The 27,769-nt window shown below is 44.5% G+C and overlaps 1 protein-coding gene across 1 annotated transcript; it reads left to right on the forward strand.

Moving 5' to 3' along the window:
* Positions 1-258: 258 nt before the first annotated feature.
* On the forward strand, positions 259-27,189 carry COG6 (component of oligomeric golgi complex 6). The gene is made up of 19 exons (XM_028722119.2): positions 259-468; positions 1,535-1,678; positions 3,010-3,081; positions 4,842-4,900; positions 5,954-6,065; positions 7,159-7,241; positions 7,428-7,498; positions 9,322-9,415; positions 10,431-10,559; positions 10,651-10,742; positions 11,769-11,833; positions 13,503-13,594; positions 15,934-16,051; positions 16,974-17,105; positions 20,148-20,315; positions 22,681-22,788; positions 23,986-24,039; positions 25,519-25,598; positions 26,496-27,189. Exons 1-19 carry the CDS (start codon positions 295-297, stop codon positions 26,641-26,643), a joined length of 1,995 nt encoding a protein of 664 aa, XP_028577952.2. The 5' UTR covers positions 259-294; the 3' UTR covers positions 26,644-27,189.
* Positions 27,190-27,769: the final 580 nt, after the last annotated feature.

Consider the following 27,769-nt stretch of genomic DNA (forward strand, 5'->3'; position numbering starts at 1 on the left):
CTAAAGTGGTGCTTCAGGTTGAGAACAGTTTCAGGTTAAGAACGGATCTCCAGAACGAATTAAGTACTTAACCCGAGGTACCACTGTACCCAGCTTTCCTTGTTGGACTACAACTCCCAGCATCCCTAGCTACCAGGACCAACAGCAGCGGGGGACCCGAGTTTGAGAAACACTGCAGGGCGGAACTCTTTGTCTCCGGCCACGGGGAGGTGGAGGGAACCGGTGCAGCGACGCTCCCGGTCCGGGTGACGGCGCCGCCTCCGCCACGGCGGCCTCAGGAGGGAGAGAGCAAAGATGGCGGCGGCGGCGGCTGAAGACCAGCAGCGGCCGCTGCAGCCGTTCGCGGCCGGGGCTGCCGCTTCGTCGGGGGGCGCTTCCTCCTCGCAAGGGTCGTCTGGAGGCCCCGGGTCCAACCCTCTCTCTCGCAAGCTCCGCAAAGTGCTGGAGACGCGCTTGGAGACGGACAAGGTGGGCGACCTGTGGTCAGTCCTGCCGTATCTGAGAAATAGGCACCGGCTTTGTGAATCAGAGCCATAGGGAAGGCATCTTTCGTGTGGTTTCTTTTCTCTAGGGTGCTTTTTTAAAAAATGACTGGCTTAGTTGACGGATTCCCCTTTTCTAGCTGGTTATGAACAACAGCCCAAGCCCTAACCAGGTCTACTCGGAAGTAAGCCCCGTTGAGCTCAGCGGGACTCACTCGCAGGCAATGAGGGGTTCAAATTGATTGAATTATAATTTTTTTTAGACTAGACACCACCATTGAAAAGGCAGGGAAATGTAATGAAGTAGAGAGGGACCTTTTTTCCACATGTGGTGGTCCTGTAAAGGAATCAGGGGATTCTGGGAAGTAATTTACAATGAATTTAAAAGATTTTGGTTTTTTTTTAAAAAAAAAACCTCCCCACCCCCAGGCCCGAGACAACCTTTTTGGGAATGGTAACAATAGAAGTCCCTAAAAAACAAAATTATTATATGCCACCACTGTGGCTAGAATCTTATTGGCATGGAGAACGAATACGGTACCCACCAAGGAAGAGTGGCAGTTTAAAATGCTTGAATGAGCTGAATTGACAGGCGTTACTGAACTGACTGAATACATCAGGGGTGTCCAAACTTTTTTCAAAGAGTTCTCCTTTTTTTTAGGCTTTTACCCCAGGAAATAAACTGCCATGGAGCCAGGGGCAGGATTAAACCGATTAAACCTGTAGTTGAATGCAGCTCAAGCTGGACTGGTGCCCTAGAATTGGTCTTCACAATAGTGGACAGAGTTTAGCTTTACTTGCAAGTAATTAGTTGATTGAGTTGACTATGGCATAATTATATCAAGTTGATGTTTATATTCAAAAATATGTGGAGTATTTAATCTATATATTTGCTATTGTAAACTATATTGTAAAGATACTTTAGCATTGTTAGAATGTGATTTATCTGGAAAACTGAAGATGTTTTCTGTGTCTTCTGATGTGTGTCTTTTTAAAAAAAGAAGTCCATTTTGTATATGAACTGTCAACATGATCTTTATATATTTTGATAGGAGATGTTAGAAGCGCTCAAGGCTCTTTCAGTCTTTTTTGTAGAAAATAGCCTGCGTACCAGAAGAAATTTACGCGGAGATATGGAACATCGCAGCTTAGCTATAAATGAAGAATTTGTTCACATTTTCAAACAAGTGAAAGAGGTATGCCATTTTTATTCATTAATTCTCTAAATATCCAGCAGGAAGCTGGCAGCCAAGGGCCTCTGTAAAACCACCTATATCTCCCTGAGGCAAATGACTGGCTGGTAATTCCATTGCTTGGTTCTGTTCCCCTCTACTGTACCTGTCTAATTTGCGGAGAGAAGAAAGAAGCACACAAGATATCACGGGGAAACGGGATTAGACTTGGTTGTGGCTAAATATGTTCATGTTCAGAAAGCAAAAAACAACCACATTGGCCAAACAGGGAACTTGTGAAGATAATCTTGTTAAGAGTACGATGAGAAGTAGAGTGTCTTGTTTCATGAATACATGTTGGGCTGTAGAAAAAATGCGGACAGCTATCCTTTTCCTCCACTTTTCTCTATCAATGGGTGCCTCTCTCACTGGGCACTCTCATATATATATATATATATGTAATTGATTTTAACATATAAATTATAAAATGTACCACAAAATTTATCACTTATACAATCTTTTTAGACTTCCATCAGCACCTCTGATGATCCACCGTTTTAACCACTTCTTCCAATAATACTCCTCACAAAACTTCTTGCAAACCTACAAATGTCATCTGATCTTCACAAATACTTTTCAAATAGTCCGTAAATTTACTCCAGTCTTCCGTGAATTTCTGGTCCCGCTGGTTTCGAATCCTTCCTGTTAGTTTATCTAATTCTGCATAGTCCAGTAACTTCATCCTCCATTCTTCAATCGTCGGTAATTCTTCTTGCTTCCATTTTTGGGCCAATAATATTCTTGCTGCTGTTATTCTCTCACTGGGCACTCTCATTGGCCACAGTTCAACACCCCCTATGAGTATGTTCACAAAATCTATATAAAATACTACCAGATCTCCATTTGCCACCACAAATTTTCTTTAGATATTACTATTGCTGCCTGCTATCCTGTACAGACTTACCTAGGAGACAGCTTCATTAAAGTCAATGAGTCTTACTCCTGAGTAGACATGTATAGAACAACACCGTAGGTTGTATCTTTGGAGCTATCCAGCTCTTGTTGTTGGGAAGCACAAATGCTAAAAGTATGTAATGCTTTCTTATACTGCTGCGCATCCAGATTCTCCAACGCTGAAAAACCAAATCTGGAGCTTCAGGGAGGAAGAATCATTGGATATTCTTATCAGTGATTGTATCATATAACAGTGAAGATTATGTTTGTTAGGGAAACTGTCCAATAGTTCTGGTGTTTCAGAAAATTGGTGGGGAGGGAGGGAGAGAAATGTGGAAAAAGCAAATCTCAATATGAGTTCTAGTGTTTCAGGCTACTTGTCTGTTTCTGTGCTCTTTCAGGAACTTGAAAGCATAAATGAAGATGTGAAGTTTATGAGCAACTGTTGCCAGGAGATGACCAATCACTTGAAGGTAAAGAAGGGGGGGGTGCAGATGTGGTAATTTGCGGCACACTGGGACTTGGTAGTTTCAACAGCACAGTACTTTCCCCCAGTACAACAGATAGAGGTCACTTTTGATCCCAGTGTGAAGATTTCTTTTTTTACAGCCATGGGAATTCTAAGGCACAAAAGGACCCCCTGCATGAAAAGAGGTCCCCATTAATTTCTATGGTCTGTTTTTGGAGCCTTTCACTGTTCAGGAATCTACTCCATCTAGTGAAATCAAAAGGGCATTTTGCATGCATAAGAGCTCTCTGTGCACATTATTCTGAGCTTGTGTGTATGTAAATCACCCAGGTAACGTTTCTAAAATACTTTTCCTATGCATCATTATGATCAGTTTGATGGGATCATCAATATTGTTGTCAGGTTAACAGGGCGGATATGTTGTTGTTACATTTGCCACCTGTCATGGATGCTTTTAAGTGAGATTCCTACATTTCAGGGGGTTGGGCTAGATGACCATTGGGATCCCTTCCAACTGAACAACTCTATGATTTTTATCCCACCCTTCCTATAATGGGCTCCTTTTTTATGCACACAAGAATCCTGTGCGGTAGATTAGGCTCCGAAAGGGTGACTGATCCAAGTTCATGTCTTAAGTGAGGAGTTTAACCTGCATCTGCACAAACCCAAACCAGCATTCTAGCACACTTGCTACACTTCTGTATTGCACTGGGCCCTAGTTCTAGTATTAGGAAGACAGTACAGTAGACATGGGATGCGGGTGGCACTGTGGGTTAAACCACAGAGCCTAGGACTTGCCGAAGGCTGGTAGTTCGAATCCCCGCAACGGTCCCTGCTCCTGCCAACCTAGCAGTTTGAAAGCACGTCAGAGTGCAAGTAGATAAATAGGTACCACTCCGGCGGGAAGGTAAACGGTGTTTCCGTGTGCTGCTCTGGTTCGCCAGAAGTGGCTTAGTCATGCTGGCCACATGACCTGGAAGATATCTGCAGACAAACGCTGGCTCCCTCGGCCAATAAAGCGAGATGAGCGCCGCAACCCCAGAGTCGGCCATGACTGGACCTAATGTTCAGGGGTCCCTTTACCTTACAGTAGACATGCAACTTAAGCACATTTACTTTGTGCGCATTTACCTGCTTGGAAAAAAAGGGGGTTAAGCAGACATCCGAAAAAAGAAACTTTGGCAATCCCACCTGCCGTTGCACCCAGTATGTTTTGACTATGCACAATTTTGCCTTTATGTGCTATTTCTGTAATGAAACCACTGTATATGTTGTGGGTCTACTGTATATAACAGGGGTCAGCAAAATTTTAAGCAGGGGGCCGGTCCACTGTCCCTCAAACCTTGTGGGGGGCCAGACTATATTTTTTTTGGGGGGGGGGGATGAATGAATTCCTATGCCCCACAAATAATCCAGAGATGCATTTTAAATAAAAGCACACATTCTACTCATGTAAAAACACGCTGATTCCTGGACCATCCGTGGGCCGGATTTAGAAGGCGATTGGGCTGGATCCGACCCCCAGGCCTTAGTTTGCCTACCCATGGTATATAAATACAGAAAGTGCATATATTGGGTTCTGCCTTTCTGCCAGATTAAGAAAAATGTAACTTTCTTTGTTTCTGAATCTTAACTGCCTTTCTGTTCACTGTTCTACTGTGCTTAAATTACTTACAATTTGGTTGAAACAGCAAATGAAAAAGTAGAAATATACCTTAAGACCTTAATGGGGTTTAACTGTAATTATTCTGGTCTGTACTCCAGGCAACCAAGGAGCAAACCCAGGATTTAATAGAAAAGACAACTAAGCTTCAAGCAGAGAAGTATGTATTTGCCCCTTTTGTTATATTTATGTCAAATCAGAATGCTTTTCTGGATTCTCCCACATTTGTACTGAATGAAATCACCTTAGGGCTGCTTCCAGTGGTCATTTTTATTAAACTGTTCTTCAGATATTTGCCACGGGATATGCATCTTTCCCTTTTTCTAATCGCAGAATTTTCAGAATGAGAGAATTTCGCGTTAACTCACTTTGCATAATATTGTGTGAGCATTGAAAGGTCCTCTGAGTATAGTTTCTGAATTTTAAAGAAGTATGGTTCTTGGACTTTTCAGTTTCTCAATAAGAATGGATATCTATTCATTACTATTTAAAGTAGACACGATAAGTATCAGGCTATGTTCAGTAAACTCAGTTATGCGATGTAATTTAAAACAAATTAGCTCAATAATTGAAATTAGCTCAATAATTGAAATTGCCAAGAATGCAAAGGAGGGTAGCAAGTCATTTTTTTTTGTTAGCGGCCCAACATCTAGCTTTTACTCACTGAGTAAAGGTAAAGGGACCCCTGACCATTAGGTCCAGTCATGGCCGACTCTGGGGTTGCGGCGCTCATCTCGCTTTATTGGCCGAGGGAGCCGGCGTACAGCATGTCATGTGGCCAGCATGACTAAGCCGCTTCTGGCGAACCAGAGCAGCACACGGAAATGCCTAAGCACATCGAAGTGCAAGTAGATAAATAGGTACCGCTCCGGCGGGAAGGTAAACGGTGTTTCTGTGCGCTGCTCTGGTTCGCCAGAAGCAGCTTAGTCATGCTGGCCACATGACCTGGAAGCTGTACGCCGGCTCCCTCAGCCAATAAAGTGAGATGAGCGCCGCAACCCCAGAGTCGGCCACAACTGGACCTAATGGTCAGGGGTCCCTTTACCTTTACCTATCTATTCTATTTTGAAGTAGTGATGTATAAGGCTCATTCAAGACAAACGTTTCTGGGAGTATACCCCATAGAACTTGTTGGGACTTACTTCTGAGTCGACACACATATATGACTGTGCTAGAAGTATCCCATTTTCAAATTTCAACCTTTTAATTGCAGCCAAAGGTTAGAACTGAAAGCACAGATAGCAGATGCTTTCATAGCAGAATTCCAGCTTTCTCCAGAAGAAATGAATGTCCTTCGAAGTACAAGAGATGGGCCCGTTACAGAAGTAAGTACCATGAGCATGCACAGCAGTAATATTCTAGCTTTAGCACTTGAGGTGGAACCCTTCTATTCCATTTACCTTGTTCCTTTCATATTGTGCGTTCCCTATAGCTCCTAATGTATCATAAAGAGTTGTTAATATGATCAAAACTGAGTATTTAACCCAGACATTCACCAGCACTTTCATATGTAAGTTAAGCATATTTGTTACTGAAGACTTGTGTTCATCAGTTATATATTTAAAAAGCCTGACAAGCATTCTCTATATGCTAAGCCTTACTTCTTCATTTTGAGTTATAGGTTATGAGTTTTTAACTGCTTATAGGTATATTTTTTGCGTTAGTCCCATAATTTTGTGTCTGCATGATTCCCTGGTCTACCTATAAAAAAATCAAAATACTATTAGCCATTTACACACTCTTTTACAATGTGCATGTATACACACACACACACACATACACACTCTTCTAGTCCTACAAATAAAAAGGAAGAAACAAATCTTCAAAAAGTGAAAATCCTGGCACACAAAGGTTGTTGAGGTTTTTGACAAAGTTGTTGAGCTTTCTTTAGTTTTGCCCACAGTTGTTGCACTTTTTTTGGTAAAATCTAAAAAAAGAGTGTGTTTTTGAGCTATTTTTAAATGAAATTTGCCAAAATCTGCTCTATTGGCATGGGCTGCCATATGTCCAGTTTTTCCTGGACATTTCACTGATTTCCACCTGGACACTGTTTGCAAGGGCTGAGTACTGGCTGTGTTCACGAAATTGCAGACATATGGCAAACCTGCTTCCTTGAAAGGATACAATATGACTTAACTCATAGAACATGCGTAGTGGTTGTCTTTAAATATAGGCAAAAACATACCTTGATGTGTATTTGGAGAAATTATGTTTGGGATGGTGGTTGTGAAGTAAAACTCTTGTTTTAGTATTAATAATAGTATTGCATTGTTTAGCATTGAGATCTTGCCTATCCTCCCACTAGAAATTCCTTTAACTGCAAAGTTTGTGGCCTATAGTATAACAATCTGGGAATATTTCTGTGTGGACAGTTTGCTTTAATAAAATACCAGTGACTTTCAATCTTGCATTTCCTAGGACTTTTTTAAGGTATTGGGGAGAGTAAAACAAATTCACAACGATGTCAAGATTCTTCTGCGCACAAACCAGCAGAGATCCGGGTGAGTTCTCACCGAAAAACTACAAAACAATGGCTGAAGTAGTAGTCATCATTCAGTTTAAGCTGTATAAAGTGGGCTGCGAATATATTTGGAACGGGGAAATATCTCTAAAGATTATTATGTGTTTAAATATTTTTTTATTTTTATAAAACACTTTAAAAGCATTTAATTGTTTTAAATTTGCAGCCTAGAAATTATGGAACAGATGGCTTTGCTTCAAGAGACTGCTTATGAGCAGCTTTACCGATGGGCTCAAGGTACCTTAGTTTTTTGGGATAATCCTTTTCCTTGAAAAGATGCTTATTTAAAGAATGTTAGCAGTGCTTGATATTAACCACAAGGTGGCAGTCTTGGAACACCTACCAAATTCTATATAAAGGTAAAGGTACCCCTGCCCGTACGGGCCAGTCTTGACAGACTATAGGGTTGTGCGCCCATCTCACTCAAGAGGCTGGGGGCCAGCGCTGTCCGGAGACACTTCCAGGTCACGTGGCCAGCGTGACATCGCTGCTCTGGCGAGCCAGAGCCGCACAAGGAAACGCTGTTTACCTTCCCGCTAGTAAGCGGTCCCTATTTATCTAATTGCACCCGAGAGTGCTTTCGAACTGCTAGGTTGGCAGGCGCTGGGACCGAATTCATTACACTCATATTTAATTCTGGGATATATATTTTTTGTTAATGTGCAAGATTAGCTAGTACTATGTGGTGCACCAAAATCATTACGGTTTATAGAAACATTTATTTTACTGTATTTATATATTGTTTTTCAGGAGGACCTTGCATGCATATAATTACATAAAATTATTAAAACAATAAGCACCAACAACTACACAATAAAACAAAACAGACAAATGGGAGAAAAATGAAGTCTTTTTGCAAATGTTTGCAGCTGGCCAAGCAATACTAACTTCATCAGCATTATCTCCTCTCTTTCTCCTATCTTCCAGCCACCCACCCCACCACAGGAGTAGGTTAATTTTATAACAGGAATGTTTTAATCATAATAAAATTTATTACAGTCCCAGACCAGATTCACATACCGTACTACGCAAACATAAAACACAATAGAATTAAGTTTGAACTGACAATCGAATATGACAGTAAACAATACGAATATGACAGCCATTAGAAATGTGGTTTAGGTTTTAGTCTCTAAAATATTATCTAGCGTTTGCATCTAAGGTCTTAGTCTTTGTAATAGCACAGCTTGTTCCCTGAGTTTTAAGGCAGCTGGAATGTTGGAATGTTTTAATGTTCTAATATTTTAAGCTCCCTTATTAGTCCCTAGGCATCCTGATTCAAGACCTGCTGATTTGGAAATAACCACGTATGTCTCAAAATGACAGCCCTGGGCAGGACTCCTAAGTTTAGTCTCCTAGGCCTTGAGATGAGGAATTTTTAAAATACTGTATTTTTCTCTCTATAAGACGCAACCGTCCATAAAACGCACCTAGTTTTAGAGGAGGAGAACAAGAAAAAAAATTCTCTCCCTCTTCAGCGAAGTGGCAGGAGAAACGGAAGGGGCTCTTTGCTGAAGGGGCGCTGCGCAGCTCTCGCTGAAGGGGCGCTGCGCAGCTTTCCCTCTCTGTACAGAGCCTTTACAGCACTGAAGAGGTGCTGCGCAGAGAGGGAAAGCTGTGCAGTGCCTCTCCAGCAGAGCGAAGTCAGAACAGCAAGAGGGATCGCTGCGCAGCTGTTCTGGCTTCTGGGATAGCCGTGCCAAGCCTCTTCAGGCTCTTTGCAATGCAAAGCCTCTTGAGTGCAGCGGGAGGAGTGCTCCCACTGCGCTCAGGAGGCTTTGCGTGGCTATTGCTGAAGCCAGGAGAACAAGAGAGATCGGTGTACACCGATCCCTCTTACTCTCCTGGCTTCAGCGAAAGCTGTGCAGCCTGCATTCGCTCCATAAGACACACACATATTTCCCCTTTTTAGGAGGGGAAAAGTGCGTCTTACAGAGCGAAAAATACGGTAAGCGTTTTAGTTACAAATAGGATTGAAACAACTTTCATTCATTATTTTTAGAACGCTGTAAAGATTAGAAATATTGCTTACTATTGGCCTGATCTTTTCTTCTTTGCAGGCGAATGCAGAACTTTAACCCAAGAATCCTGTGACGTTTCTCCAGTTCTAGCTCAAGCAATGGAAGCTTTGCAAGACAGGGCTGTTCTCTATAAGTATGTTGCCTATCTTAGTCGCAGAACATAATGTCACCAAGATCAATATTCTGGGGGCTTCATCCTTCTGACACAAGCTAGCTTTTGGAAGCTTATTTCTGTGTATAGCATACTTACCGTATTTTTCGCTCCATAAGACACACTTTTTTCTTCCTAAAAAGCAAGGGGAAATGTCTGTGCGTCTTATGGAGCTAATGTGTGGTTCCTGGAGCCGAATTGCCCAGGGGAAAAAAGCAGGTCATGCTTTTTTTTTTTTTTTTTTGCTTTTTTTTTGAAAGAGGGAAGTGGGTGTTGAAACAAAGCCACTGATCGTTTGCCGATCAGGGAGAGAGATAAGGGATGCTAGAGATACAGGAGGCTGCCTGGGAGGGGGGAGGTAAAGACAGCAGACTTGCAAAGGAGGGAAACAGGAAGACTAAAGCAATAAGGAGAGAAATTAGAAGAAAAGGAGGAGCAAAAAAACTGCTCCAGCTAAGGAAAAGACACTAAGGCAAACAAGAGGGAAGGGAGTGTTGAAAGGAAGCAGCTGATCCGTGGGATCGGAAGAGAGATAAGGGACTCTAGCGAGGCTGCCTGGGAGGGGGGAGGTAAAAGCCCATGGATCCTCAGGAATTTTACATTGGCTCACCCCAAATTCACTATCAGATCACATAGCATGTCCATGGCTACAGCCTGCACCAAAAAAAACCACACATCCACTGTTTCCTGGGGCTGCAATGGAGCAAAAATGTGGTCACAAAGCACGGATCCACATGGATCCTCAGGATTTTTGCATTGGGTCACCCCACATTCACCATCAGATCACATGCCTGTGGCCACAGCAAGAACCACAAAAATCACACATCCACTGTTTCGTTCAAAATATTTTTTTTCTTGTTTTCCTCCTCTAAAAACTAGGTGCGTCTTATGGAGCGAAAAATACGGTACATTCCCATAAAGCAAGGCACCTTAATGACTGGAGTGGCAATTTAAAGCACATGCATTTTAATAAAGTGCCCCTTCATTTCCACTGCAGATACACTCTTGATGAGTTTGCAACAGCCAGAAGAAGTGCTGTGGTCCGTGGTTTTATCGATGCTCTTACCAGAGGAGGTCCAGGAGGAACTCCCCGGCCTATCGAAATGCATTCCCACGATCCTCTGAGGTACAGCAGTCACGGAAGCGTACGCTGCATGGTGGTTTTGCTGCCAGAATAACCATTTAATGCAGCAGGATGTTTTGGTTTTTGGTTTTAGATATGTAGGAGACATGTTGGCTTGGCTGCATCAGGCTACTGCTTCAGAAAAAGAGCATCTGGAAGCCCTGTTAAAACATATCACTACTGAAGGTATTGCTCAATTTCAGGAAATGTGTGTTTTAAATCAGTTTTGATTGGTTTTCATACATATATCATACATTATTCTACTTAACCAAAAAATCGTTTTACAAATTCCCCTCTCCCCCTTGGCTTCCCTCCATTTCCATTTCTGGTTTGTTAAACCACTTGTTGCATTCTGCTGCTTATATATAGTAGTATATTATCACGTTGTTGTCTCACTTGTTCTCTCTAATTACATTATGTATGTTTATTTAAACCCTGCCAAAGAATCCATGCTTTTACATTGTTTCTGCAAATATGTTACAAAAGGTTCCTATTCTTTTCCAAAGTCACCCTTATCTTTTTCACGCAGTTTATCTGTCAATTTTGCTAATTCTGCATATTCCATCAACTTTTCATGCCATTGTTCTTTGGATGGTATTTCTCCCGTCTTCCAGTTTTGTGCCATTAAAATTCTTGCTGCTGTTTTCGCATACATAAATAGTGTCCTCAATTCTTTCTTCACATCTTGTCCTAAAATACCCAGCAGAAAAGCTTCTGCTTTCTTTACAAATGTTATTTTAAACCTTTTTTTTCAATTCGTTATAGATCATTTCCCAATAATTTTTTACAATCTTACATTCCCACCACATAGGAAATGTGTATTTGGAATCCCCAGGGAAAGATGTAGGTGGTGATAAACATCTGCCAGTGTACTTCAGCAGATATTTGTTCTGTGTAACTGGGGTATGGGGGCATGGAGGATTGTAAAAAAAGCGTTGGCAAGTCCAAGGTGCGCACAGAGAAATGTGGAAAGTAAACGAGTTGGATTTGGGCGGTTTTACATACATAATCATTTTATTTGTGTATTGACTTTCCATAATTATAACCATGCTCAAGGCAGCTTATAGCATGAGTGGAAAATATACACAATTCTCACAAAATCTGTGATGTGTTAGAGTTGCCTAGGTGTGACTTTTTTCAAGGGAGTGTGTGGTAATGGGAAGCATGGTTGCTGAAATACCTCTGAATAACTCTCGCTGTGTTTCCTTTCAGGAGTGGAAAAAAATATGCAAGAAGTGATTGGACACATCACAGAAGGCGTTTGCCGGCCTCTGAAGGTGGGTGGAGTATGTTGGTTTATGTGTGCCCTTGGAATAGGTAAAGGTAAAGGGACCCTTGACCATTAGGTCCAGTCGTGGCCGACTCTGGGGTTGTGGCACTCATCTCACTTTATTGGCTGAGGGAGCCAGTGTACAGCTTCCGGGTCATGTGGCCAGCATGACTAAGCCGCTTCTGGCAAACCAGAGCAGCGCACGGAAATGCCGTTTAGCTTCCCGCCGGAGTGGTATCTATTTATCTACTTGCACTTTGACATGCTTTAGAACTGCTAGGTTGGCAGGAGCAGGGACTGAGCAACAGGAGCTCACCCCATCGTGGGGATTCGAACCGCCGACCTTCTGATCGGCAAGTCCTAGGCTCTGTGCTTCAACCCACAGTGCCACCCGCGTCCCCATTGGAACAAGACTGCATTTATTAACAAGGTGCATTTCCCCCTATAGTCTTATAAAAAGCAAGAAAAAGCAGGACAAAACTTGTTGGAAACTTGTCCATTGTTCCCGTTATATATTTCATCAAAACAATACTGGCTACTTATTTCCCTAAATTATTTTGTCATGATGAATTTTCCAACCTCATTTGAAGCAAAACTTCTATCACTTCGTGCCTCAAGTTACTGGTCCCAGAAAAACAGGCATGATTAATGGGAGGGCCAAGACTACAGCCCTGGCTTCCTGCTTCTGAATACTGGGATGGGGCAGGGGCAGGATGAGGGCATCGGCAGAACCAATCCAGCAGTTCTGCTGCCGCACCCGTACCTCCCAACCCCCACCCCACCCCATATGTCTTACCTGCTTGAAGACAACATAAAAAAGGTCAAGGGACCCCTGGCCATTAGGTCCATTTGTGGCCGACTCTGGGGTTGTGGTGCTCATCTCGCTTTATTGGCCAAGGGAGCTGGCGTACAGCTTCTGGGTCATGTGGCCAGCATGACTAAGCCGCTTGTGGCGAACCAGTTCAGCGCACGGAAATGCCGTTTACCTTCCTGCCGGAGCGGTACCTACTGTATTTTTCGCTCTATAGGACGCACCCGACCATAGCATGCACTGTGTTTTAGAGGGGGAGAACAAGAAAAAATATATATCTCCCTCTCTGCGCAGCGCCCCTTCAGTGAAGTGGCAGGAGAAACAGAGCCCCTTCCATTTCTCCTCCCGCTTCGCGGAAGGGGCGTTGCGCAGAGAGGGGAAAGCTGCGCAGCGCCTCTCCAGCGAAGCGAAGCCAGGAGAGCGAGAGAGATTGGTGCGCACCGACCCCTCTCGCTCTCCAGGCTTCAGCGAAAGCAACTCGAAGCCTCCGGAGTGCGGCAGGAGCGCTCCCACTGCGCTTCGGAGGCTTCGCGTTGCTATCGCTGAAGACATGGAGCCTGCATTTGCGCCATAAGATGCACACACGTTTCCCCTTAATTTTTGGAGTGAAAAATACAGTATTTATCTACTTGCACTTTGACGTGCTTTCGGACGGCTAGGTTGGCAGGAGCAGGGACCGAGCAACGGGAGCTCACCCCGTAGTGGAGATTCGAACTGCCGACCTTCTGATCGGCAAGTCCTAGGCTCTGTGGTTTAACCCACAGCGCCACCCGCATCCCTTTTGAAGACAACATAGACGCTGTCTTCATAATGGGATGTGAAAGAATTCTACATAATTGATGTTTGTGTCAATCTGTTTTCTCAGGTTAGGATTGAACAGGTGATCGTAGCTGAACCAGGAGCAGTCCTGCTGTATAAAATTTCTAATCTTCTCAAATTTTACCACCACACCATCAGGTAAACAGAAACAAAAGAGAAAAGCAAATTCCTTGCTTTGCATTACAGTGTTTAGAATTTCAGAGCTGGTAGAGTTGGTTTTGCATTGAGCAGGAAAATAACAAATTCCTAGTACTGCTTTTAGTAAATAAGTACTATTTATAACTTGTATTTGGAAAAAAATATTCTGATATTATCACAACAATACCCTTTCGATGTGCTTTCAATTCACTTTTGCTCCTTCTTTAAAATTACATCCCTGGACTCCTGCCCTCTTCAAGCAATGATAGTACCATTATGCTCAGCTTCCGAGGCAACTAGTCAGACCATAATTGGCCATTAGAAAAAGCATCCTTTTGCAAAACACTCAGCTTTGCAGTTTTCCTGCAGAATTTCTAAAAGGAGAATAGAATCACTTCACTTTACTTCAAAGCCATGTATTCCTTGATGAGAGCAAGTACATGTTCTACATTGTAAAGGACATTAAACCAGCTGTTTCACATAAGAAGAAGAAGAGGAGTTTGGATTTGATATCCCGCCTTTCACTCCCTTTAAGGAGTCTCAAAGCGGCTAACATTCTCCTTTCCCTTCCTCCCCCACAACAAACACTCTGTGAGGTGAGTGGGGCTGAGAGACTTCAGAGAAGTGTGACTGGCCCAAGGTCACCCAGCAGCTGCATGTGGAGGAGCGGAGACGCGAACCCAGTTCCCCAGATTACGGGTCTACCGCTCTTAACCACTACACCACACTGGCTCACTTATAAGGGAAATAAGTTATGGAACTCAATAATATCAGCATCTAGCAGAGCCATAGGAAGCCTCAGGCCCTCCATATGTTGTAAGATTGCATCTCCATTCAGCTCCAAGCAACATAACCAGTAGTCAGGGATGATAGTAATAATCCAACAACATTTGGAAGGCTGCACAATTCCCACTCCTCAGAGTTTGGTGGCCTCTTGCCTTTAAAGGTAAAGGGACCCCTGATCATTAGGTCCAGTCGTGGCCGACTCTGGGGTTGTGGCGCTCATCTCGCTTTATTGGCCGAGGGAGCCGGCGTACAGCTTCCAGGTCATGTGGCCAGCATGACTAAGCCGCTTCTGGCGAACCAGAGCAGCGCACGGAAACGCCGTTTACCTTCCCGCCGGAGCGGTACCTATTTATCTACTTGCACTTTGACGTGCTTTCGAACTGCTAGGTTGGCAGTAGCAGGGACCGAGCAACGGGAGCTCACCCCTTTGTGGGGATTCGAACCGCTGACCTTCTGATTGGCAAGCCCTAGGCTCTGTGGTTTAGACCACAGCGCCACCCGTGTCTCCTCTTGCCTTTAGAGAACACCTAAAAGCACCAGGCAGTACAGTGGTGCCCCGCAAGACGAACGCCTCGCAAGACGGAAAACCCGCTAGACGAAAGGGTTTTCCGTTTTGGAGGTGCTTCGCAAAACGAATTTCCCTATGGGCTTCCTTCGCAAGACGAAAGCCCATAGGGAAATCTCCGGGACAGCGGGGAAGCGCAGCGCGTCTTCCCCACTGTCCTCGGACCTCCTCCCGCCGCCAGGCTTCGGAGCAGCCTTCCAAAGCCTGGCGGGGGGGGCGGAGAGGTTTTTTAAAAAACCCCGGGACAGCGGGGGACTTCTCCGCTGTCCGGGGCGATTTTAAAATGCCGCCCGGCAGCATTTAAAAAAACCCGGGACAGCGGGTTTAAAATCGCCCTGGGCGGCGCGTTTCTTCGCTATCCCGGAGGGCTTTTGAAGGCAGGCGGAGGGAGCAAAGACTTTTGCCCCCCGCCCACCTTCAGAAGAGGTCCTGGACCTCTTCTGAAGGCTGGCGGGGGGCAAAAGTCTTTGTCCCCCCTGCCTGCCTTCCCAGGGGCTTTTAAATCGCCCCGGACAGCGGAGAAGTCCTCCGCTGTCCCGGGGCGATTTTAAAATGCCGCCCGCCAGCATTTTAAGATCGCCCCGGATAGCGGAGAAGTCCTCCGCTGTCCCGGGGTTTTTTAAAATGCTGGGGGTGGGAAGAAAAGCCCTTGTCCCCCCCCCCCCCCAGCCTTCAGAAGAGGTCGGGGGACAGACTGTCCCCGGACCTGGTCTGAAAGCGGTTTCCATAGGAACGCATTAATTGATTTTCAATGCATTCCTATGGGAAACCGTGCTTCGCAAGACGAAAAACTCGCAAGAAGAAAAAACTTGCGGAACGAATTAATTTCGTCTTGCAAGGCACCACTGTGTACTTGGTGCTACGTTTTCAGAAAACATTTTGTAGCATTTTATTGGGCTAAATAGCTGGACTTTGATATATGTCTGCTTTGGTTATCGTGAAATTTCTTACTGCCTCTCTCTCTCTCTTTCTCTCTCTCAATTTCCAGTAATATTGTGGGGAACACCGCAGCCATGCTGTTAACTACAATGGAAGAGATGCATGTCTTGAGTAAAAAGATATTCTTCAATAGTTTGAGCCTTCATGCAAGCAAACTCATGGATAAGGTCTGTTTCAGGGGTTAGTCAACTCTCCCCCCCTTCCCTACTTCTTCAGTTGTAGGTTCTGTAGCATTGTCAGTGGACCCTCTGTGCAGGTATCAAGCTTGGAAGTCCAGATTCTGTACTATCGAAGTGATCGCCAACCTCACTGTTGGCTTTTGCATTTCATCTGTGCACTGTTGCCTTCTTAGCACCATTGTGAAACTCCCTGGTCCATCAGCACCCTTCGCCGCCAAGTCTCACCTATGCTGCTCACCAGACTTCTCTGCCCTTTCCTCATTCTGCACCTTCCCCCTCCCACCAGCCAATGCCACCTCAAAACTGGCGCTTAAAGCCTTTTGCACTAAAAGAAGTGAAACGAGGCCACTGAGTGACAAACTTAGTATACTTTGCTGAGGAACACCTACCTGAAATGAATGCAGGTCAACAAATCAGTAAACTCGCACCGCGTATATTTGCGTTGGGACACTAAAGAGAAAAGGTTGCCAGTTATTATTCTCTAACTGTTACTACTCAGAGCTCATACATTCTGGTGTAGTCTGTCACTGCTACGCTATGTAGACACTTGGGATCATAGTTGCTGTTACCACCATTGCTGATCCACAGCGGTCACTATGAAAATCCAGCAAGGTTTTTACAACAGAGGTCTAGTGTGCAAGGTGTTTCTCAGTTCTGTCCTCAGTTCTGTCCAGTTCTGTGGGTAGTAGGAGATGGGTGATTTACTCAATGGGCATGGTAAACCTGTTGACGACTGTTAACGACTTCACTGGTCCTACAGGAAAAAGCAAGGGATAGTATGCAGATGACCAAAAATAGCTTTAGCATATGTAATGAGACAAGAATGCAATATCTCAGTATCTGGTCTAATATTCAGATCAGGTCTCTCCATAGTTTTCAGTTTAGTAATAAGTTGTAATTTGTTTTGTAGGTTGAACTGCCACCTGCAGATCTTGGCCCAAGCTCTGCACTGACTCAGACCCTTGCTCTGTTGCGGGAGGTTCTAGCATCACACGACTCTTGCGTCATTCCTTTGGATACCCGCCAAGCTGACTTTGGGCAGGTAAAATTGGTTGAAATTGCAAGTAGCCACAGCAACTTGAGGGAAGGGCTTTTGTGGGATGGGATGACAGAAACTGTGTTTCAGACAATTAAATTCCATGCTAGGTTTCCCAGCGGAAAAAGAGGAGAAATGCTGCTGGATCCGTGGCAATTTTTAATTATAGCAGAAGTGGAATTATTTTGCGTAGATCAGGATCAAGAATAGACAGTGGTGAGCAGCTCCTGCAGTTGTGTTTGGGGCTCTCCTGCGAGAGAAAACATTGTTTTATGTTTGGCAGCAGAGATGTCTAACAATGTACATGGGTAGATCATGTGACCTAGCCCCCACCTCACCTCGTTGAGTGCTGGAGATTCCTCCTCTCTCAATTATTCTCTGTTTTTGCACAGGGCAGGTTTCTGCTCTTTGCTAGCTATCCCTTGACCGCAGGCCTTACCTTTTCCTGTTTACCTCATTTTAAGCGCCATCTTCACTGTTTCTCTTGTGTTTTTTTTAATAACTTTTTAATCAAAATTAAAACAAAACATATTATCCAGAAATATATCATCCTTATCCCCCCCATTTTTCCTCCCTCCCTCCCCCCACAGAACCCACCCCCACCCCCCAACTTCCCTCAGTTCCAGTCTTTGATTTCTCTAAAAATGCTGTTTTCTGCATGTTACACAGTTGTATAGATCCTCAAACTATTTAAGTAATAATTATCAATAAAAAGTTTGTGAATGTTTATTCAAAACCAGCCAAGGAGTCCAGTTCGCTTTGCTGCGTCTTCAAATACTTTGTAAAGGGTTCCCATTCATCTTTAAAGTCACAGTTATCCTTGTCCCGTAGCTTATATGTCAGTTTTGGCAGTTCTGCATAGTCCATCAATTTTTCTTGCCATTATTCTTTAGCTGGAATTTCTTCAGTCTTCCATCCTTGTGCTATTAAAACTCTCGCACCATTGTCGCATACATGAAGATGTTTTTCAGCTTTTTTGGCAGATCTTTCCCTACAATCCCTAATAAAAATTCTTTGGGTTTTTTAACAAATGTTAAATGGAACATTTCTTCAATTCGTTGTATATCATTTCCCAAGATTTTTTAATTACCTTACAATCCCACCACATATGATAAAATGTCCCCTCCTTTTCCTTACACTTCCAACATATATTTGAACTAGTTACAGATAGGTAGCCGTGTTGGTCTGCCATAGTAAAAAAAAAATTAAAAAAAAATCCTTCCAGTAGCACCTTAAAGACCAACTAAGTTAGTTCTTGGTATGAGCTTTCGTGTGCATGCACACTTCTTCAGATACACGTGTGCATGCACACTTCTGTGTATCTGAAGAAGTGTGCATGCACACTGTCAGAGCTGCCCTAGGTCCCAGCTCACAAAGGACCAACGCCAGTTCGTTGTTATATAAAACAGTCTTTATTGAAGCTCAGTTCCACTTTCACAGCTGCGGCGCGCAGCTCTACGTCTCAAACTCTAGACCGCCGAAGCTCCGTCTGAATCTCCTCCCCCCAGACACCAGTTTAAGACTCTAGCCTTGCTCCACCTCTTCCGTTGCTCCCTTCTCCTCTGGGCCCGCCTGTCCGCTGGGGTCTCGCCTCTCCTAGACTCTTCTGACGCTGAGTCTCCTGAGTCCTACCCCTCCCTCCGGCGGGCTTTAGGACCTGGCTCCCAATCCAGGTTTCCTGCTGTGCCGCGCGCCTGTACATTCGAACTTGGCGCGCGCGCCCAGCCGGCCACCTTCTTCCTGACCGTTACACTGCTCCTGTCACTGCTTCCCCCTTCGGGGAGGCTAGCTGCACCTGACTCTCCCTCCGTTCCCTCACTCTGCGATGGAGGCGTGGCCACTCCTGACTCATCTTCTCTCCCTGCTGGAGGAGAAGCTGGCCCTGATACATGTGACTCTTCCCCCTCACTACGCTCTGGTGGAGGAGCTGGTCCTGCTCTCCCGCTGCTGCTTTGGGAGTCCCCGCTGGCCCCTTGCTTCTGGTGTGTCCCCCCGGGACCCCCCTTGCCCTGGCCATCGGCGCCCCCCTCTGGGAATCTTCTGATTCGCTGGAGAGACTCATGGAATCTCTCGGGCCACTTTCATACTCCCCTACGCTGCCCTCAGATTCTTCCCCTTCGCTCTCCATTTCCTCTCTCCCCTGTGCCTGAGCCCCTGACACACACGAAAGCTCATACCAAGAACTAACTTAGTTGGTCTTTAAGGTGCTACTGGAAGATATATTTGAACTAGTTTTGTACATTTTCCCTAACTGCACTGGTGTTGTGTACCATCTGTACATCATCTTCATGTAATTCTCCTTCAATAGGGAACAATCTGTAAATTTTAAGTCAGTTTTCCATAATTTTCCCCAGTCTTCCATCATAATGTTGTGACCTACATCTTGTGCCCATTTAATCATAACTGATTTTACCTCTTCATCTTTTGTCTCCCATTCTAATAGTATGCTCTATGCGGCCTTCAGTAATTTCACTTTCCCTTCAAGCTGTTTCTCTTCTGTTTAAACAACAGTGATGCCAGTCTCAGCTTTATTCTGTGGCCCTGTGACGTGATCCTGAGCTTGGATGTCCACCACGCAAGGCACCCCAGACAGTTGCGTGTTGTGCGTTGCATTGAAAAGCTCCAAGAGAGGGAGCTGCAGCCTGCTCTTTTGCTGTGCTGCTCCTGATAGGAAGCTGTTGGAACGTTTGGTTTAAATGTCCAGCCTCCTTGTAATTCGAACCCGCCTTTTTCTCAGAGCAAGGTTTGGACATCATAAGCAAGCATCATCAATTGCCTAAGCTGTTGCGTCTGCACTGGGCTGGCAACGACTTGCGCAACTTCCCTGCGCAACATCCTTTTCAGACTTTTAACAAGCCAGCTGACTGTGCAGTAGACAGCGCAAGTGGCTGGCAATGCTTTTTTGTAGCACCTGAAGCTCCTTTCAGAGGCAAATGACGTTCCCCCCGTTTCAGCCTCATTCCTCCGCTTTGGGAGATGTAGAGAAAGGGCAATGGACAAGAATTCTCACCAGTTACAGTATTTTTTGCACGCTCTTCTTCCCGTTAGGTTCTCTCTTGTGTGCTGGATCCCCTGTTGCAGATGTGCACTGTGTCTGCCAGTAACTTGGGGTCTGCTGACATGGCAACTTTCATGGTGAATTCGCTTCATATGATGAAGACAACGCTGGCTCTGTTTGAATTCACAGATAAACGGCTAGAAATGTTACAGTACCAGGTAAACGTCCAGTCAACCTCCCGATGTTTTCTTTGCTATCAAACATTAACAGGGAATGCCGTATGTTTCTGTGCACAGTGGTAGCTCAGGTTAAGAACTTAATTCGTTCTGGTGGTCTGTTCTTAACCTGAAACTGTTCTTCACCTGAAGCACCACTTTAGCTAATGGGGCCTCCCACTGCCGCTGCGCTGCTGCTGCACAATTTCTGTTCTCATCCTGAAGCAAAGTTCTTAACCTGAGGTAATATTTCTGGGTTAGCAGAGTCTGTAACCTGAAGCGTATGTAGCCTGAAGCGTATGTAACCCAAGGTATCACTGTATTAGGCAAGGTTTTTTGACTCAAAGATCACCTGAAAAAACTGGGGTTGTCCAATACACAGATAGTGGCATGGGGGAGAAGCGGTGCGCCTGCCAGCCAGCCAGTTGGCGGGAGCGCAACTTCCCCCGATGGCGCAGCTATCGGGAAACACTCCCTAGATCGTTTCCCGTGCGCAGCAGCATGGAGGAAGTTGCGCTCTCACCAACTGGCTGGCTGGGGGGAGCTCAACTTCCCCTGACCTAGGTAGTGTTTCCTGGTGGGGGGGGGGGGAAAGCTCAACAACTTTGGTCCATCGTGGCTGACTCTGGGGTTGCAGCGCTCATCTCGCTTTATTGGCCGAGGGAGCCGGCGTACAGCTTCCGGGTCATGTGGCCAGCATGACTAAGGCGCTTCTGGTGAACCAGAGCAGCGCACGGAGACGCCGTTTACCTTCTCGCCGGAGCGGTACCTATTTATCTACTTGCACTTTGACGTGCTTCCGAACTGCTAGGTTGGCAGGAGCTGAGACAGAGCAATGGGAGCTCACCCCGTCGCGGGGATTTGAACCGCCGACCTTCTGATCAGCAAGTCCTAGGCTCTGTGGTTTAACCCACAGTGCCACCCGCGTCCCTTAAACCATGGTTTGGCTTGGATTTTCATCCAGATCAGGGCTCATGGCTTGACTCTTTCCAGACAAACCGTGAGCTGTAGCCAAGTTTACCATATGTTTGACAACCTGTGGTTTCAGTTACAGATAGGTAGCTGTGTTGGTCTGCCATAGTCAAAACAAAAAAAATTCCTTCCAGTAGCACCTTAACGACCAACTAAGGTAGTTCTTGGTATGAGCTTTCGTGTGCATGCACAGTTCTTCAGAAGTGTGAAGAAGTGTGCATGCACACGAAAGCTCATACCAAGAACTAACTTAGTTGGTCTTTAAGGTGCTACTGGAAGGAATTTTTTTTGTTTTAACCTGTGGTTTGTCCGGGAGAGCTGAACCATGAGTCTGTGGGGGGTTTTTTGTTTGGCTTTTTGCCTTGGGGGCAATCCAAACCCCTGGGCAGCAATGGCAGAACTTAATGGAGCATCACAGCCCTGCCACTTGCACTAACCAGGTTGGAAGAGCGGGTATGTGCGGCAACGCATCTTTACTATGCTGGTTTCAGATCCAGGACCTTTCGGCGGTTGAGAGCCAGTGTGGTGTAGTGGTTAAGAGCTGTAGTCTCGTAATCTGGGGAACCGGGTTCCCTTCCCCGCTCCTCCACATGCAGCTGCTGGGTGACCTTGGGCTAGTCACACTTCTCTGAAGTCTCTCAGCCCCACTCATCTCACAGTGTTTGTTGTGGGGGAGGAAGGGAAAGGAGAATGTTAGCCGTTTTGAGACTCCTTCGGGTAGTGATAAAGTGGGATATCAAATCCAAACTCTTCTTCTTCTTCTTTCTTTTCCCACCCCATATTTCCTCCAGCAGTAGCTTCCATCCACCTGTTGGGTGTGAATATGCATTGGAGCATTCACTGCTCTGACTCCCCAGTGGGCAGCAGCCACTCACACCAGCCAACGAAAGCTGGTTCATCGGTGTAGGGGCAGATGGAGGGAAACCTCTTGTTTCTTCCAAATCTTTAGTATGGTGGATCAAGTTACAGTGGACCCTCCAGATACGAACTTAATTCATTCCGGGAGTCCTTAAATACCCCGAAAAGTCCGCAACATGAGGCGCCGCTTCTGCGTATGTGCGCTGCGTGATAGAGCGCTTCTGTGCGCAGCACGCAGAGTGCTTCTGTGCATGATGCACAGCGAAACCCGGAAGTATACACATTTCCGGGTTTGACGCATTCAAAACCCAAAAGTTATGTTATCTGAAGGTAACATAACCCAAGGGACTACTGTATTATTATTATTATTATTATTATTATTATTATTATTAAGCGCTTTGAATGCACTTAATTTCGTAACCTAGTCAAAATACTTTTGTTGCATTCAGTGACTTTTCTTCCGAATTGCTTTCGTCAACAAGCTGTTTCTTCAGTTACCATTCCAATAAGTAAGAAATGTCTTCCTTCCGTCTTTTAGATTGAAGCGCACTTGGATACCCTTATAAATGAGCAAGCTTCCTATGTATTGAATAGAGTGGGCCTGAGTTACATCTATAACATTGTACAGCAGCACAAACCAGAGCAGGTAAGCAATGATTTTGGGGAGAAATGCGTATAGTCCACTTCTGTTCCAAACTGTGAGTAAATAAAACTGTTGTGGTGCAGTTAAGATGTAATCTGATTTATTTGTCAAGGGTAGTGAAGTTAAATTCTCGAGAATAATCTTTTGGAGAATATTCTCGATTAATGAGAATATTAGAGAAATTTCATTTAAAATGTTCAGCCAAAATGGCAAGATGGCAACCAAAAACGGTACAGATACTTTTATTCAATGGGGCAATGCAGTGAATTCACATCTTTTTTGCACCAAACTTGAAATTGAAAATTCAACGTGAATGACTCACGTTAATCACTAAGCCTGCCACTAACTGTATATTTACCATCAACTTTGAATTCTAATTACATTGTGTATGTATGAAAGGTAGCTTTTAAAGGAATGTAAAAAAAAAACCTACATGAGTACGTTCTTTAATAAGCATATCTACAATGAGAATAAGGTCACACCAAAATAGAAAAAAGGCTATTACATATAGTTCAAATACACACAAATTCAAATGTTCATCAAATTAAATGAATAGCATTTTTAAAACTTTTTTTAAAAAAAGTTTTCTGTAGCTCACATTTCAGAACTGCCAATAGTGAATGACACAATGCCCAGTAATGTAACTGGATCAAAAAAATCATTATTCATTACTTACACTGGCAATATCACAGCTTGACTTATTATTTCCTAGATTTTTTAAATGTGGGTTGTAAAACTGGTTCTTACATTAGAATTTATAGTTTGTGGAGAGAAATCTCGGGAGAATTTTCTAGCAGAGAGAATATTCTCACCTCACATCACTAGTCAAGGGTAGTGCTTAATTTTTAGGGAGAGAGATGGTGTCTAATGTATGTAATCCTGCACACTCATGCACACAAAATCAGTACAAGACACATCACATGGGTACTCTGATCAACTCATCAAATACGTTGAATTGCAAATACACATTTACTGTATCTGGATGAGAACCAAAGTGCTACTTTGGGCTTTTGGGCATCATTTTCCTCCCCAAGCCCTTTGAACAGCAGAAAAGCTACTATTGAACGCCCCCCCTTAGTTTCAAAAGAGGCTTGCTGTGTGGCACAGAGGTGCCTTTTTTTTGAGATACACAAACCAACGGCACTCATTAACACTGATGGTTAAATATTTATTTATTTGCTTATCCCGCTGTGTTTTTAGGGTCCCTTGGCAAATGTACCCAGTATGGATTCCATGTCATTAAAAGCTGCAATGGTAAGATACTGGAATTTAATTTGTAGCTGTATCTATTTATTTTTTAGGTGGGGGAAAGTAATTATTAAATAGAAACAAGAGCAAGAGGAGGCAGGGGGTAAACAAGGAAGAAATGTACACTTTTTTCCCAGTGACATGTGCTTTGGCTCAGTTAGTGTATGGGGATGATAGGGGTATCTTCAGTCTCAAGGAAGTTTAGAACTGAATGACTTGCCTCTCTTCCAGCTGTTCCACTCCAAAGCAATAAATGGGACTGTGAATGAACCTTGAAGTATGCCCTCATTATTATTTTTTTGCAAAAGTTGAGCCAAATTGTGCATTCGCTTTGGTTTAATTTTGACGTTTTTCAGAACAGTATTTTCATTGTGCTAAGAGGCCTGATACACAGCTACATTGCATGGAAATTAAACGAGCCCCTAAAGTTTTAATAAGACACCACATTGGTGCAGATAACCGAAAAGAATGTTGGCTGTTTATTTGTGTGGTCTTTTTGACACAAACTCTTAGCACAGAAAATTGCTTTGACTAAAGCGAGCATATTCAGTGGTATCTTAGGCCATATGTAACAAAGATACACAACAAATTCTATTCTGGTGCAAAGTTCTGTTGTATCGTTTTGTCCAAAAGTTGTTTCTAGTAATTGATAACGGTGGCATTGGTTTAATTTGAGCAGCTGAAATAGATCAGGCTTCCTCAACCTCGGCCCTCCAGATGTTGTAGGCCAAAAATGATCCCTAGATAGCAGAACCAGTGGTCAGGGATGATGGGAATTGTAGTCTCAAAACATCTGGAGGGCCGAGGTTGAGGAAGCCTGAAATAGATGATAGACTTGCACACATAGGCATTAAGAGTTAGGGTCAAGGAGCAGGGTAGAAGCAGACACAAAGAAGAGGGGCTCCTGACAGGGAGGACAGGCTAGGATGCCCAACCCTGCTTCCCATCCTCTTGTGCATGACTAGCCCTCAAACTCAGACCTCCATCATAGATGGAAATCAAGCGGAGCAGGTAGCCGTCTCCAGCTGCCCGTAGTCCCATCCTCTTTGCTTCCCTTCTCCTTTGGTGCCAAATTTAGACACGGAGCTCAACGCATCACTCTGAAACACATCAGGGCTTCTCCCAACCCCTGTAAATAAAGGTTTGTGGTGGGGTCTGATTTTCATAAGGATCACAGCAGGCAGGGTGGAGAAGGTCAACCACCCCAGCCACAGCCATTCGTTCCACCAGGAAGCTTCTCATAGAATCATAGAGTTGGAATAGACCACAAGGGCCATCGAGTCCAGCCCCCTGCCAAGCAGGAAACACCATCAGAGCACTCCTGACATATGGTTGTCAAGCCTCTGCTTAAAGACCTCCAAAGAAGGAGACTCCACCACCACCACTCTCTCTTGATTCCAGAAAAATTGATTCTCTCTCTTGATTCCAGAAAAATTGGGTGAGGTGCTTAGTGCCTAATGCCTGTTCTTCTTCTGTTTGCGTTAGGTCCAGTTTGATCGTTATTTGTCGGCTCCCGATGGACTGCTAATGCCACAGATAAACTTCCTTCTAAGTGCTACCGTGAAGTAAGCGTTTTGGCTTTGGGTTTGATTCTTCGGTTGTAGTTTCTGATCCAAATCAGTTGGTCCCTTACTTTTCCCGCCCCGACCTGGCCACAGTGATACATGCGACGGTCATCTTCAGGCTTGACTACTGTAATTCGCTCTACGTGGGGCTGCCCTTGAAGCTGTCCCAGAAACTCCAGCGGGTGCAGAATGCTGCAGCGAGGCTCCTCACGGGGTCCCTGCCATGGGAGCATATTCACCCAGTGCTTTTCCAGCTGCACTGGCTCCCGGTGGAGTACAGGGTCAGATTTAAGGTGCTGCTTTTGACCTTTAAAGCCCTTCATGGCCTAGGACCCTCGTACCTACAGAACCGCTTCTCCCGGTATGCCCCACGGAGGACCTTAAGGTTCATAAATAGCAACACCCTAGAGGTCCCGGGCCCTAAGGAAGTTAGATTAGCCTCAACCAGAGCCAGGGCTTTTTCGACACTGGCTCCAGCCTGGCGGAACGCTCTGCCTCATGAGACCAGGGCCCTGCAGGATCTGATTTCTTTCCGCAGGGCCTGTAAGTCAGAGTTGTTCCGCCTGGCCTTTGGCTTGGAATCAATTTGATTCCCTCCCCTTCTTTCTTTTTTTCCTTTCTCCTCCTGTGATGAGGCTGCATTTTAATGTTTTAATGTTTGACAACCGAGGCACGGCTTCCAATTGGTTGCAGGAGCTTCCTGCACTCAGCGTTCAGCTTCCAAAAAACGTTCAAAAACCGGAACACTTACTTCCGTGTTTGCGGCGTTTGGGAGCCAAAACGTTCCGAAATGGAGGCGTTCGGGATCCGAGGTTTGACTGTACTAATTTCTGCAAAGGTGCAGAAGTATGCAAAGAGATATTTTGTTCTCAACACTGTGTTTTTGTTTTGTTTTAGACAGCAGATAATAAAACTGTCCACGGAACTAGTCTGCAGAGCCTATAGCGAAGTATATTCAGCTGTAATGAATCCAGACAATGGCTATAAAGATCCAGAAACAATATTGCCCAGATCTCCTCATCAGGTTCAAGCACTTCTCTCCTAACCTTAGCCAAAATGGAGTTTCTCACTGTTTAAGGTCAGAATATTTTCATGCAAGTACAAGATAGGCAATGGCTAATTGTTTCTGTTTTTGAAATCTTGGTGGAAGTTTGGGTGGATATATGCTTGGGCTACAGCTGTGTACAAAGTTAGTCTGATGAGATCCCATTGACTTGAATGGGATTTCTGCTGCCTTATTATGTGCAGTACTGCAGACATATTGGTAGACAGAGGCAAGAGGAATTTTCAGATATTAAATTAATTTCATGTTGTTATAAACATGAAAAGGGCTTCTTTGGGAAAGAAAGAAAATCCCCATTAATTTTTTTAATGATAAATTGTGTACACCCAAAAAGCTTCCAAGTTCTAATGACTTGGTCAATATTGGGTTTTGTTCCACCATTCTTCCGCTGAGAGTTTGGAGGAAGAGATATCAGCGTTGCGAACAAAGGGAGACGGTTTGGATTGGATAAGGGACGAATGTGTGGGTGCTTCGATGCGTTGCTTTCTGTCATGGATACTCTTAGCAAAAATAAAAACCCAAGTCTAATCTTTGAAGATCTAATTTATATCACTGGCTAAATACTATTAGGTTTTTGCCATGTATCCGTTACCCAGTTGATGGTTGCCTGGGAGTAAGTCCTGTTGAACTCAGTGGAACTCACTGCACTGTTAATAATGTAAGCAAACTCTGCTCCATCAGATCCACATTGGTCTGTGACGCCTCATGATATCCACATTGGTGACTATTGCACCGTGGAGAATCAGGAAAGTGTGCATACAAACCTGACTTTAAGAAACCTAAAACTTAACCTGCCTGGTAAATACTATTCCCCTGAGGGTACGTGTCTTTTTACTTTGGTGTTTGTACTGATAGGGAAAAATGAATAAAAAAACCCAACACCATTCCCCTGAGGGTCTTTCATTGATCATTTTATAGAATCATAGATTTGTAGAGTTGGAAGGGACCCCAAGAGTAATCTAGTCCAACCCCCTGCAATAATGACTCTTGATCCTCTTGGTTGTAGTCAGAGCCGTCTTTCCCATAGGGCTTAGTGGTGCGTTGTGCCAGGGCGCCGGCCTCTCAGGGGCACCCCAGCCAGTGGTGGAGCTGCGCAGCTTTGCCAGAG

Source organism: Podarcis muralis, chromosome 3 (genome assembly GCF_964188315.1).
Source record: "Podarcis muralis chromosome 3, rPodMur119.hap1.1, whole genome shotgun sequence".
NCBI classification, from domain to species: Eukaryota; Metazoa; Chordata; class Lepidosauria; order Squamata; family Lacertidae; genus Podarcis; species Podarcis muralis.